Source organism: Erigeron canadensis, chromosome 4 (genome assembly GCF_010389155.1).
Source record: "Erigeron canadensis isolate Cc75 chromosome 4, C_canadensis_v1, whole genome shotgun sequence".
NCBI lineage: Eukaryota > Viridiplantae > Streptophyta > Magnoliopsida > Asterales > Asteraceae > Erigeron > Erigeron canadensis.
Window position 1 is genome coordinate 8,859,333 of NC_057764.1, and position 14,928 is coordinate 8,874,260.

Consider the following 14,928-nt stretch of genomic DNA (forward strand, 5'->3'; position numbering starts at 1 on the left):
TTAATTGACTAAATCCTATTAGTTTTATTATTATCAAGGACATTACAACTAAATAACCCAATATTAAGGATGGATAATGACACTAGAAACAAACGACAAAAAGCATAATTATCCACTATTTACCAAACCATCTTTGTCAAAGAGTTAGCTGTTATAATCAAACTTGAAGAAGACTAATCAAGAGAGGGCTGCTTGTTGGTGAAGGTTGTGAGCTCTATAGAAACCCAAATATATCACATCCGTTCTCGATCTAATCCAACCACACTAGCTAATTTGTTCTCCATAGCACGGCCGTACGTGGAAAATTTATCAAGGATATATGGAAGAAGGTCTTCCTCCCGGATTCCGATTCCATCCAACTGATGAAGAACTTATCACTTATTATCTCTGTCCGAAAGTCTCCGATTCCACTTTTACCTCAAAAGCAGTTGCTGAGGTCGATCTCAACAAATGTGAACCTTGGGACCTCCCGGGTATGCTGGATTCATGTATCTACTGATATATATATACATATATATATGCATGCTAGCTTCATATTCTTATGTCAATTAATCAATTGGGCTAGGGGTCATTGGCACTATATCTTTAGTTCTTCATCATTTAATGTTGTAATCTGTAAAAAGTAACTAACTTACTTATCATTTAAATTTCAAGCTTTTGCTGATAATACTTTTGCTATTAAGTTTAATTGGATTAGTATTAGTTTTACTTCGATAGCTTTTTTGCTTAGTTTTTCAGCCTTAAACTGCCGTTGACTTTGTTTTGATCTTTGAAAAGTCTTAACAACAACAACCACCACCAAGTTTGGGTCACAACTACTAGATTGTGTGACGTGCCACATTTTCTTTCCAAAATTAATTATGAATACGTAAAATTGAAAATGAAGCTTTTTTTAAGTTCTATTAGTTTCAAATAAAGAAAATCGTACGTGAATGTCATAATTAAGTTTGTTTTATGCGCGCAGCCAAAGCTTCTATGGGAGAAAAGGAATGGTATTTCTTCAGTTTGAGGGATCGAAAATACCCAACAGGGCTAAGAACAAACCGTGCGACTGTGGCTGGATACTGGAAGACGACAGGAAAGGACAAAGAAATCTTTCGTGGCGGGATGTTGGTCGGGATGAAGAAGACCCTGGTCTTCTACAGGGGTAGAGCCCCAAAAGGTGAAAAAACCAACTGGGTGATGCATGAATATAGACTTGAAACTACACATGCTTTCAAAGCTAGCAAGGTACGTCCACGTATCTTTAAAGAAAACAAGTGATTGACTTTTGTTTTTAATTACAGTATTATTTACATAAACAAGAAGTTATGCATATTTGAGTCATATATGGTGTCAAATAGCTGGGGTGGGTACTTACAATATAGTAGACTATACCGCAGTTAAGTTTTATATAATACAAATTCTCCAAACAGTTCAAAAATTGTATTCTTCCCTCCAAATTTCATGATATCATATATATCTACATGCATGGTAAATACTCCTTAATTCAGCTTCTTTATGTACTTTTATTATTTATTAGTATTACGTAAAGAGACATAATTGGTAAATATTATTTCTACGAATCATTTTTCATTTGCTCATATATTTCTCATGCAACGACTAGACGACTTGATGAGCTCACCTTTGTGACATATATATATGTTACCACCTGAACATTCATCAATAAATAATTAATATGCATAAAAAATTTGACAAATAATTAATTTGGAAGAAATTGATAAGACATAAGTTATCATCAACAAATTATAATACAGCAAGTTAGCTAAATGTATGTCATATATTGCATCCATCTTTTAAATTAGACCCTTTTAATCGATGTTTGATATATATATGTCTAGTACGTGATTCCGTGAACCTCCAATCGTAAACTTGCAAACATAGAGAAAGTTAGTTAAAATGGAAATGAATTCGTGACTATTTTGTTTAAATTAGATCCATGGATGTTGACATTGAGAAAAATAAATTCATCAATATAGATGAACCTCATTAAAAAATGCGTAATACATGTTACTGCGACCTTATATCCTCCAACTAGCTAGCAGACATTATTATTGGTGATCGATCTTATTAACTGTGAAGAAAGAGGATATATTTATACGTACATTTTACAGGAGGAATGGGTAGTTTGTCGAATCTTTCAGAAAAGTACAATAGCTAAAAAGCCAATGGCCTCAGTGTCATCGCCACAGTCAACGGACTCTCCTTGTGATACTAACATGATGACGAATGACTATGGCGATATTGAGCTGCCAAACTTAAATGGCATTTCCACATCAACTAGTAGTAATCTTTTGCTTCAGAGTTATGGTGTGGAAACCAACCTTAACACAAACATGAATCTGAATATGAGTTTGGCAAGCAGCCATCCATCTCTTGCTTGGCCATCTAGCTTGCTTAGTCCAAATCTTTCAATGAACGCGTTGCTTATCAAAGCATTGCAACTTAGAAGTTATCAACAAAGAGAAGCTGCAAACTTCGATTATCAATTGATGGAACAAGGAAATCCTAATTACATAAATGAGGCAAGTCCAAGCTTACAAGCTTCTTCCGCTAGAACATACGAATCTCTGCAGCAGCAACAACAGCCGCAACAACAGGAGCAACCATTCAATTTGGACTCCATGTGGTAGGTTTATTCTGTAGCATTTGGGACTAACATATTATCATTCATAATGGCATTAGATCAAGATGTATAAATTTGGAGTAAATTGAAAGTGAACCAAGCTTCTTTGGATAGAGTCATGTTTAGGTTGTATAGAGGTGGCATAATAAATGTATTGATTGTTAACTGACAGAAAAATAATGTGGCTGTTAATTGTGTATTGTCATATTATTGTAGTCAAGGTTTAACTTCAATGTTTAATATAATAAGTTTCAATGTGGGAACAACAAATGTTTAATGATCTGTCCCCAAGGATTTAGTACGTAAATTGAAACTAACTGATCAAGGAACTGTTTGAAAAATGATCATGTATATATGTCCGAAAATAATTTAAACTTATGGGGTCACACGAAATGACATGGTAACTCGATATCATTAATTAGTATATTAAAGTAATATATTAATTAAATATAATAATCACGAATTAATTAACTATGTATTTAATTTATTAAAGAGGAGGTGTTGGATTGAAATAAGGAAAACGAGTTGTTTCCTTATTCCACCATAGGGGGCCGAAAATTTCAAGGGTAAATCCCCTTGGGATTACTTTTCCACCAAGTTTAAAACCTTACATAATTGCCTATAAATATATAGAGGGCTAATTCCAAGGGTTTTCACATACATTCACAATACAATCTAATTGTGAAAAACCTCTCTCTCTCTCTCTCTTTGGTTGACCGATAACCCCCTCTCCATAGGGTTTTCGGTTTTTAAGCAAGAAAAAGGTTTTTCGGGTTTAGTGCTTAAGTCGATCAAAAGGGTTAGCAACAAGGGTTTCGGTTCGTGATTCGGGTACTAGCATACAGTATAAGAGGTGTCTAATGTGCGATTGTAGAGGGGTTTTACTTTAGACCATTATTCATCATCATAATAATATTAACTAATATTATTGGAAGCTTTGATAAAAGAAGTCGAATTTCGGACTGTAGATAGTCGACTCATAGGGCTACAACTTTATAGTTTTGGTCGAAAGCTGATTCGGACCAGAAGCAGTCGTAAACTGGTCGTCAAGCTATTGGAAATTTCCAATCAGCATACTTTATGTGTTTATGTGATATTACTTGATAAATTAAATTGTTTAGTACACAATCAAGGTAACTTGATGTATGTGGTCCTTTTCTTCGGAAAGGGGAGGCAAAAATTAAACATATGCATGAACCATAGTGACCATGTTTAGGTGGCCTACCTTAATTTGTTATTTGATTAAACTAGTTCGGTAATTAGGAAGTTTATTAATTTTGTATTGTTTTATAAAGTTGTATAAAGGTGATGCAAAAATGTTTTCTTGAAAAATATAAACTTGACTAAGAACTATTGAAATAAGAGATTTCAGTAATAAAATTGGAGTCTTACAAACTTGAGATACACCGATTCACCCATTTGAACTAACTCTAAGAGAGGTATAAGTCGGAGTGCGCTAGCTTTATAAAAGGGTGGGTTTTTAATTGAGTTCATCGCAAACCTTTGCCCTTGCGCTTCTTTGTGCGTTCAAATGGAGTTACCGAGCTCTCTCGTGTTGTTATGACTATACAAAAGTTTTATTAAAATATTATGTTATGAAGATTGTGCATGAGTCTTCATATATAAACTTTTGATTCACATCAAATGCATTACCCATTTAAAGTTAAGTCTTTGCCACCCACTTTGATTAGAACACTTGCCAGTGCTTTTTGCTCTGCGAGAGACTTAGGTGAATTGTATCCCTTCAAGGTAGATTACCACTCGTCGTGAGACGGTGGTGGACTATCTACATGTTCTTAATCGGGCGACTTAAAGCGAGTTAAGAGGTGAGATCCTTGACCCGTGGAATAAGATGGGACAAAACATGTTTACAAAATACTTAATACCCATTTATAGTATTTTGTAAGTCCCATAATTCTAGGAGCTGCAAAGTGCAATTATCATTTTCACGATTACCTTTTGAATACAGATGAAATGATTGTATGTCAAGTTGGATCCTAGCCTTAGTGAAAGTAATTTGTTAGATAAATTTAACAAGGGTAAATTACATTTCTTAAGGATAATTTTCAAAAATACCGATAATTGAACTTTTTTGTCTGTTTTGTAGAATGGCAACCACAAATCCTACTCAGAACATACATCATCAATCGGATTTTAGGTCGATGCTTGAAAGGGAAAAACTTTATGGACCTAATTTCAATGATTGGTATCGTCAGCTAAGGATTGTTTTAAAAGCTGAGGGAAAATACCATATCCTTGAAGAGCAGAGACCCACTGTTCTGGGCGCCAATGCTACTACTGAGCAATTGGCGGAATATGCTTCTGAATATGATAGACATAATGAAATCGCTTGTTTAATGTTGGGAAGCATGAATGCTGAACCTCAAAAGCAATTTGAGCACCCATTTCCTTGTGACATGCTCACTGAACTCAAGTCTATGTACGAAAAGAAGCCGGAGTGGAGTTGTTTGACTTAGCTGATCAACTTCATGACTTGCGACACGAACAAGGAACATCGGTCAGTCCTCATATCCTCAAAATGAAGAGGTATTTTGAGCAATTGAAAAGGTTGAACTATGCTTATCTATAGCCTATTACAATTGGCATGATTCTCAAGTCTTTATCCAAGGACTTTGAATATTTTTCGCGCAATTATACTATGCATAGCATGGAGAAAACCATTGCTAAACTTCATGCCATGGCAAATGAGTATGAAAAGAAGCTTCCAAAGAAATCTGCTACCCCCCAAGTTCTCACGATCAAGGGGGAAGGGTCCAAAAAGATAAGAAACCGAAGGGAAAGGGCAAATAGGATAGAGGAAAGTTGCTACTCCTAAACCTAAGAAGACCCCTCCGACGAAAAAGGAACATCCAGCCAAGAACCAACTTTGCTATTATTGCAATGAAATGGGACATTGGAAGCGAAATTGTTCAAAGTATCTAGCTGAGTTGAAGAAGAAAAAGCAAGCTGGTTCGGCCAGTACTTCAGGTATCTTCACAATTGAATTATATTCATTTTCTAAGCGAAATTCATGGGTTTACGACACCAGGTGTGGTACTCATACCTGTAATTCTTTACAGGGGCTTAGAAGGAGAAGGAAACTGAAGTCGGGATCTTTACAACTGTTCGTGGGAAATGGCCACCGGCAGCTGTTGAACAAATTGGCGAATATCATTTGGTTTTACCTAGTGGTTTAATAATTATTTTAGACAATTGTCATTATGCACCTTCTATTACTAGAGGTGTCATTTCAGTTTCTTTGTTGAAAAACAACGGATTCGTTAATGTTTTTAATGATTATGGAATTTCAGTTTTTCTTAATAATGTTCATTATTTTAATGCTATTGCTTGTGATGGTATTTATGAAATTGAAATGCATGGTTGTGATTCGGACTCGACTTATCTTTGGCATTGTCGACTTGCTCATGTTGGCAAGAAATGCATTGAGAGACTTCAAAAGGATGGTGTCTTACAATCAAATGAAACATCATTTGATCAATGTGTCTCTTGTGTTTCGGGCAAAATGACAAGTAAATCCTTCAAAAATAAACCGGAAAAATCTAAAGAGCTACTTCGACTAATACATACGGATGTATGTGGCCCATTTAGGCATGTGTCAAGGAGAGGTGCTAGCTATTTCGTCACATTTACGGATGATTTTAGTCGTTATGGTTATGTTTATTTGATTAAGCATAAACATGAAATCTTTGAAACATTCAAGGAATTTAAAAGTGAAGTAGAAAAAATCAACTCAGTCGAACCATCAAGATTCTTCGGTCGGATCGCGGTGGTGAATACTTAAGTCAACAGGAATTATTCAACAGCTCACTCCTCCATATACTCCTCAACATAATGGTGTTTCGGAGCGGAGGAATCGAACCTTGTTGGAAATGGTCCGATATATGATGAATCATACAACTCTTCCTTTTTCATTTTGGGATTATGCCCTTGAGACTGCTGTTCGCATTCTCAATATGGTTCCAACCAAGAAGGTTGACAAGACACCTCATGAATTGTGGCATGTGAGTGTTCCCAAATTGTCTTACATAAAGGTCTGGGGATGTGAGGCACTCGTGAAACAAGATACGCCTGACAAACTTGAACCTAGATCAGTTAAGTGCATCTTTGTAGGATACCCAAAGGAAACAATGGGCTACTACTTCTACTTTCCTAAGGAAAATACTGTCAAAGTATATCGTTTTGCTGAAGTTTTTGAAGAGCAACTCATATCTCAAAAGGACAGTGGGAGGATTGTTGAACTTGATGAAAATCAAGAAGATGTGTCAACTTCTGAAAGCACTAGGGATCTTCAACTTGGGGGGGAAAATGTTCAAAGAGATAAATCTCTAGATGAATATCAAGTTGAAGATGATGCGATTCCACTTCGTAGGTCCTCAAGGACAATACGTGCTCGTGGAAGATTAAATCTTATGATTGAATCTGAAGAACACGAAGTAGGGGTTTTGAATGAACCTCCTAATTTCAAAGCTGCATTATCAGATCCGGAATCTGACAAATGGCTCGAAGCTGCGAATGTGGAAATGAAATCCATGAAATATAATCAAGTCTGGAGCTTGGTTGATCTTCCACCAATTGGTAGAACCGTTGGGTGTAAATGGATCTTCAAAAAGAAGGCTAAAATGGATGGAAATGTATACACCTATAAAGCTCGTCCTGTAGCAAAAGGTTATACTCAACTTTATGGAGTTGATTACGAGGAAACCTTTTCTCCCGTTGCGGACATTAGAGCTATTAGGACCATCTTGGCCATAGCAGCGTACTATGACTATAAGATATGGCAAATGGATGTCAAGACCGCTTTCTTGAATGGTTTTCTAGACGAGGAAGTTTATATGGTACAACCGGAAAGTTTTATCAATCCAGAACATCCCGACAAAGTATGCAAACTTCAAAAATCCATTTATGGATTGAAGCAAGCATCAAGGAGTTGGAATAAAAGGTTTGATGAGGAGATCAAAAAGTTTGGTTTTACTCAAAATCCTGATGAGCCATGAGTATATCGCAAAGCTGGTGGGAGTAATGTCACTTTCCTTGTCTTGTATGTCGATGACATATTGATAGTGGGAAATCACATTCCAATGTTGAAAGACGTTAAATCTTATCTTGGAAAGTGTTTTGCTATGAAAGACTTGGGTGAAGCGGCATTTATACTTCGAATCAAGATCTATCGAGATAGAAGTAAACGGTTGATTGGATTAAGTCAAAGTGCTTATATAGATAAAATCTTGAAGAGATTCAAGATGGAAAGTTCTAAGCGCGGGAATTTGCCTATGCAAGAGGGACTTAACTTATCTAGCAAGAATGGTGCTTCTACACCTGAAGAGGTGGAACATATGAAAAGAATTCCTTATGCTTTGGCGGTGGGTTCTATCATGTATGCGGTAAGATGCACTAGACCTGATGTTGCGTTTGCGCAAAATATAGTTAGCCGCTATCAGCAAAATCCGGGAGAGGATCATTGGACTGCTGTAAAGAACATTCTTAAGTACATGCGTGCTACTAAAGAATTGTTTTTGGTGTATGGAGGAAATCCCGATGCTGAGCTTAAGGTAACTGGATACTGTGATGCTGGGTTTCAGACTGATAAAGATGATACAAAATCTCAGTCATACACGTCTTCGTTTTAAATGGAGGTGTGCAGTAGATTGGAAGAGCAAGAAACAATCTACAGCTGCTATGTCTGCTACAAAGTCTGAGTATATAGCTGCTTCAGATGCGGCCATGGAAGCTGTATAGATCAGCAAGTTTATTTCTGGACTTGATGTGATGCCATCAAATAATACTCCAATGGATTTATATTGTGATAATTGCGGTGCAATTATCATAGCCAATGAACCTGGGGTTCAAAAAGGTGCCAGACATTACCAAAGAAGATATCACTACGTTGGTGAGCAAATCGAATCGCGTGAAATCAAACTACTTAAAGTTCAAACAGATTATAATCTAGCGGATCATTTTACAAAGGCATTGGCGAAAGGAAAGCTCAATAAGCATGCTGGAGGCGTTGGTCTTAGATATTGCTAGTTATATCATGTAAATCTGTTTTGGTATTTAGAAAATGAAATGTTAAACAATTGTTATTTGCATTAAATGAATTTTTTATATGCGTTATAAGTAATTTCATTTTATTTAATAATTGTGTCCTATATTTGCATGTTTAAATTCATGACTATTAATTGAATATTCTAAATAGTCTATTGTCGATTAATTGTATGGGAATATAGTTAAAGTAAGACAATTGTGAGAGATTGGTGAAAAAATTTAAGGGAATATTTTGAAGATGATAGGATTTCGTACCAAACTCACATGATATTCAAAATGAATATTAGACTTACCCCACACAACGAATTATCATTTTATGGATCATCGTCATTAAACGAAATTCGTGAAATGGTTACTTTATTTATCCTTTGACTTGAGATATAAGTGAGTTATGCATGTGTGGATTGCATTTTTAGATATAGTTCCTAACTGTCCTGAACAAGGTAGTAATAAAGGGCTATTTTCAGAAATGTCAAGACATGACATGGCCAGACACTTATAGTCAATATATGATTTGTTCCTTCAATTTGCAACCGAAGTATGATACAATTTGGCGCCCTCATTAATTAATTAAGATGTTTGTATGAGCATACCCAAATGAACTCAAGAAGGTGTTAGAAATCCAAAAATAGTGATAAATTGTAATTTAAGTTAGTGGACTTAATTGTTGTTTAGACATGGTGAAATGATTTCTAATGTTGAGGGGTTAGATATGACAATAAGGATAATTTGTAATATTAGAGTATAAATACCCTCAATACATTAGAAATCATAACAACAACAACCAATAAGCCTTTGATCCATTTTTACATATACAACACAGATAGATCGTCTCTCTCTCTCTCTCTAGAAAATCACAAACACTAAACACACCAAGAACACACACACTTGAACCGCCATTGTTGAGATTGAATCATTAGCAGAAATCGTGTTGTTACAGAAGGTATCAGAGCAAAACATCACTTTGATATCGATCCATAACTGTTTTTGATCTCAATTTTCATTCAAAATCAATTCAAAACCATTTCCTCAAAAACTGTCCCTGTTTCATTATAATTCTTCATTCAAATCGCATAAAATCATTAGTTTTTGTTCACCAATCGATTCCTCATAGCTCAAAATGTATTCCTGTTGAATTTTACAATCCAATTCGATCTAAATCTCTAGATTGAAATTTTTGGTTTTTGGCGCTAAAATTTGGGTTTTGATTATGTTGTGTTATAAGCTGAATTATGTTTAAAGATTTGTTGCGGACTGAAAAACAAACAGTTTGCAAGTGATTTCAAGTTCTAACTCCTTCTGAATAAAAAATTATTGAAGAATTAAAATTCATCAATGGAGTTTCTTCTTTGTGTTCTGTTGGAGAAGACGACCTCAAACGATATTCACTAGGACGATCTTCACAAGATCGTCTCAGTGTTTGATTCTTCATATTTGATACATTCTTTGTTGTGGCTTGTAGGACGATCCTCACAAGATCGTTCTAGCAAGTGTGGTTGTTGGAAAAGTGTTGTTTGTGGCTAACTGATCCATTTTGGATTGGTTTGGTCAAAAATTCAAAGTATTTTTACTTTGAAAAGATTGGCAGAAACTAAGACGATCTTGCCATGATCGTCTCAGTTACCTGACTACTAAAACGATCTTGACCAAGATCGTCTCAGTGTCTGTTGTTTGTTGAGTTGGTGTGGTTGATCATTTGAAGTTGTTGTGATTGGGAATCACACACTTCCTGGGTAACCGGTCATTATTGATTGGTTTTGCTCAAATCAAATTTATTCCAATTCAAATCAAATCTCTGTCCAAATTTTTCAAAAATACTTAGAAAAATTTTTCCAAGTCTTCCAAGACGATCTTCACAACGTCGTTTCATTTCCTTGATCAAAATTCCAAGACGATCTCTTTTTAGATCGTTTCATTTCCAAAGTTCTTTATACTTCAATTTCATTTTCAATTTCCTTTAATTCCTTTTCAGTTTCCATTTCCAAAACTCAAAATCATTTCTCAATTTCAGTTTCATTCAATACTTAGCCAAAGTTCATCAAATTTCATTCAAAACGATCTTCTTTAAATCGTCTCATTCTTCTTAAACTCAAGACGATCTTCTCTAAATCGTCTTACTCTTTTTAATCCTAAGACGATCTTCTTTGAATCGTCTCATTCTTCTTAAACTCAAGACGATTTGTTTCAAGTCATTCTTACTTTCATTCATCTAGGACGATCTCTTCTAAGACGATCTTGTCCTAAGACGCTCTTCCCAAGATCGTTTCATCTTATGAAATTTTCAACTTTCATTTCAATTCAAGTTCCAACTCAAATCTCTTTCTAATGGCTTCTCGTGAAGCTTTGGCATTAGGTTCTGACACAAGACCTCTAGTTCTCTACTGTGGTTCTTATGGACTATGGAAGAAAAGATTCATGGATTATATGGAATGTCAACCAAATGGTCACCTTCTTAAAGATTCCATCCTTAATGGACTTGCAGTTCATCGTCATCCCACCACTGGTGCAATACTCACTCTTGATCTTTTGAATGTTGAACAAAAAGATCGCACAGCTGCAGATAACAGAGCTAGATCATGCTTATACAAAGCACTGCCAGATGAAATCTATGGTTCTGTTGATTCTTATGATACAGCCAAGGAGATATGGGATGAGATGGCAAGACAAATGGAAGGATCTGACCTAACTTCAACAATTAGATTGACAAATGTGTTGACTGAGTTTGACAACTTCAGCAAATTGCCAAATGAATCTCTAGAGGCTGTCTATTGTAGATTTTGCAATGTCATAAATGAACTTAGGAAGAACAATGTCAAGAAATCATAGATGGAGTTAAACATCAAATTCATCAAAGCTCTTGGTCCTGAGTGGGAAGAGTATGGAACTCAGATTAAGCAACATCAAAATCTGGCCAAGTTCTCCATCCATAATCTTCATGAATCCTTCAAACTCAATGAACATCAAGTACTAAACAAAGCTTCATCGAACAAAATGCCAGAAGTTCTATCTTCTGATCCTTTGGCATTAATTGTTGAAAAGAAGGTTTCTGAAACTCTTAAATGGAAAATGGTAGTTGTTCTTCGTCTGATGAGGAGGGAGATGATAAGTTGGCTCCAAGAGATGGTGTTTCTGACGAATTATATCAAGCTCTTGCCGCAGTTACCAATCATTTCAAGAAAAAGTACTACAAAGCGAGGCCAACTAACAACAATCTCCGCACCTCTTCCACAAGTGCATTTCCCAAGAAGGAACACTATCATTCTAAGAATAATGGTCAAGGTGAATCAAGTGGATCCAAGCATGTGGAAAAGAAATTTGAAGGTTATGACAAACAAATTATTGAGAAGGGAAAGCTTCTGATAAAAAGTGCTACAACTGTGGTATTCCTGGTCATTTTGCAATTGATTGCACACAACCCCGCAAGAGAAACTATGAGTACTACAAGCAGAAGATGCTTTTAGCAAAGCAAGTGGAAGCTGGTCATGCATTACTAGCTGAAGATGACAAGTGGCTTTTGCTATCAGATGATAAAGATGAAGATCTTTCTGCAAATGTGTGATTCATGGCCAAGCACTGATGATGAGTACCCGAATGATGAGGTAAATCTACACTCTACTTTTTCTTTAGTCAAAGATAAAGAGTCGTTTGATTTAGCTTTATCTAACTTGACAACTCATATTACGTCTTTAGCCAACAAAAACAAGAAGTTGAAAAATAGTATCTCATTTTCTAAAAGTGAATTTTCAAAACTCTTTGAAGAACATTCGAAATTACTTTTTGATTATGATACTATTAAACAAGATTTTCAAACCTACAAAGATCAAATGTTGGTTAAAGAGTGTGAGTTGAATGCATCTCCTGATTCTAAGTTATTACATAAATGTCACAATCTTGAAAAGACCATTCATGATCTTGAAAAATCCAATCAAGATCTTGAAATTCAAAAGACCAATGAGTGGCTTCGGGCCAATGCAAGACAAATGGATGTTGATATTCTTAACAAGAAACTTTTAGAATCCAAACCTAACAATATTGAACTTGAACGAAAGATTTCTGATTTAAATCATACTTGTTTTTTGAAAGGCGTTGAGATTGAAACTCTTCAAAACCAAATAGAGGAATTTAAAAAGAATATACTTTTCTATCAAGAGAAGTTATATAAAGTCGAACAAAACCCTCTTTTGGATTTTACCACCTATTTCAACAAGTCAAATATTGACAGATCGGAACTTCTTCATGGGTTGGGATTTGAGAATATCTCTCCATTACAAAAAGCCAAAGAACAAATCGAACCCTTGTATGATGAAAAATTTCTTCGCCTTGGTATGGTACAACAGTTTATTCGTCCGCTGGATGACGATTTTGAGACTGATGAAGTTGAAAAATTACCACAAAATGATTTTTTGCTTAACTATGATGTTATTAATGCTTCAAATAACTCGAAAGAATCTTCAATTTTCAAATTGGAAGAAATAGCATCAAATTTCCAAAATCAAGAGTCAGTTGGTAATTCACCTAAATCTACTAAAATGTATGTTCCATCTACCATTTTGGAAAAACAAATAGAAGGTTTGCAACAAACGGTGAAATCTCAACAAAATGAAATTGAAAAACTTAAGTCTCAAAGTTTTAATTCGGAGGATAAATTAGTTGTTGTGGATACTAAGAAAGTTTGTATGGATGTTTCTACTCAAACTGACCTAAGTGCTTTAGTAGACCATTCCACCCAGGCTACTTGTGTTTCATCTATTGTTTCCTCCACCCAAACCTTGACTGATTCTCTTGAGTGTTCATGTCAAAATGCTGCTACTGTTATAGCTGATGATTATGTGCAATCTGATTTAACTCATGACGAACTTGCGCATAGTTTAGTTTTGATATGGTACTACTTTAGGTTCTTCACATGTGAGTCTCTTGAAGAGTTAGTTGTTCACTCTAAGCTTAGTGCTAGTATAGGTGTTGATACTTTTACTTTAATTTCTTGTGAAACCAAAGATGTATCAGTTCAAGTTGATTTCATTCCTGAGATTACCCATAGTGTGAAGTTAGAAAACAAGATTCCTGATTTTTCAAAAATCTCTCCGGTTTCACCATTCACCAAAAATGATTTTGATAAATTCATGGAGGGAGAATATGTTTTTGATTCTGAAATTGCGAAAAAGATTGAATCTACCAAAATCAAATCTGAATCAAAAGAGGAATCTCCAAAATCGTTTTCAAAAGCTCCAACTTCATATTATTCAAAGAAACGGGTTATTTCCAAACTCGTCAAGACTGAACCAAAAACTGTTACCAAACCAAGAATCAATAAGTTAAAAACAAAGTGTCCTACCTCTGAAAAGCATGTCAAAACCAAACAAGTTGAGACCATTCCCAAAATCAAATACAACAAAGAGAAACTTCTGGAAATCAACTCAAATGTTTCTTCATCTAACTCTCAATCTAGTTCATTACCTAAAGTATCTAAATCTAGCTCAATTTTACTAACTAGGGATGCTTCAAATGGTGCAACTAGGTATAGGGATAGATATGACTGGTTTTCTCATGATAAACCTAAGAAACAAGAAGTTTCTGCACCTTCAAAAGAGACTAAAAAGATAAAAGTTCTTCAAAATTCTCGTTCTAATCTTCTTAGTGTCAATCCCACAGGTGGAAAGAGCTTGATTAGTGAGTCTAAATAGGTAGCTAAGTCATTAGTACCTAAGATCACTAAAGTTGAGAAAAAGAAGAAAAGGCAAAGGAGAAAAGCGAGTAATAAGAAGAAGTTTGTTTATGATGATTCGAACAATTTATCTTTTAAGTCATCTTTGAAAACAAATGTTAATAATGCCAAGGCAATGCCTTGCGATGGTGTAAACAATGTTAATTCTCGCTCTTATTTGTATGGTTTGAATGGTGGTAGACATGTTACTTTTGATTCGTGTGTTAATATTCGTTTGTTTGATTCAAATGTGCTTGTTGATAATGTGCTTGTTAATAAGTATGTTGATTCAAAAGCATGTTTGTATGCATATCCTAAGTTATATACCCTGCTTGTCTCAACTAACCACAAAGGACCCGTCTTCAAGTGGGTACCTAAAGTTGGTTAAATTTCTTTGATTGCAGGAAATAACCATCTGTGTTTAAAACACATGACTGGCAATAAAGCATTGCTCAAGAACTTTATCGAACGATTCATGGGAACTGTTCAGTTTGGTAACAACAAGTTCGCTCCTATCTTAGGCTATGGCGACATTGAA

General features: G+C 35.2%; 1 protein-coding gene across 1 annotated transcript; it reads left to right on the forward strand.

Annotated features, from left to right (window-relative positions):
* Positions 1-276: 276 nt before the first annotated feature.
* Positions 277-2,687, forward strand: LOC122598336 (NAC domain-containing protein 92). The gene is made up of 3 exons (XM_043770929.1): positions 277-473; positions 965-1,230; positions 2,115-2,687. The coding sequence occupies exons 1-3, from the start codon at positions 320-322 to the stop codon at positions 2,631-2,633; spliced, it is 939 nt and encodes a 312-aa protein (XP_043626864.1). The 5' UTR covers positions 277-319; the 3' UTR covers positions 2,634-2,687.
* Positions 2,688-14,928: the final 12,241 nt, after the last annotated feature.

Excerpts from the sequence above, each read along its gene's own strand:
- LOC122598336 (XM_043770929.1), top strand. The coding sequence starts at position 320 with ATGGAAGAAGGTCTTCCTCCCGGATTCCGATTCCATCCAACTGATGAA. Across the intron at positions 474-964 it reads TGAACCTTGGGACCTCCCGG|CCAAAGCTTCTATGGGAGAA; the intron begins GTATGCTGGATT and ends TTATGCGCGCAG. Across the intron at positions 1,231-2,114 it reads ATGCTTTCAAAGCTAGCAAG|GAGGAATGGGTAGTTTGTCG; the intron begins GTACGTCCACGT and ends TACATTTTACAG.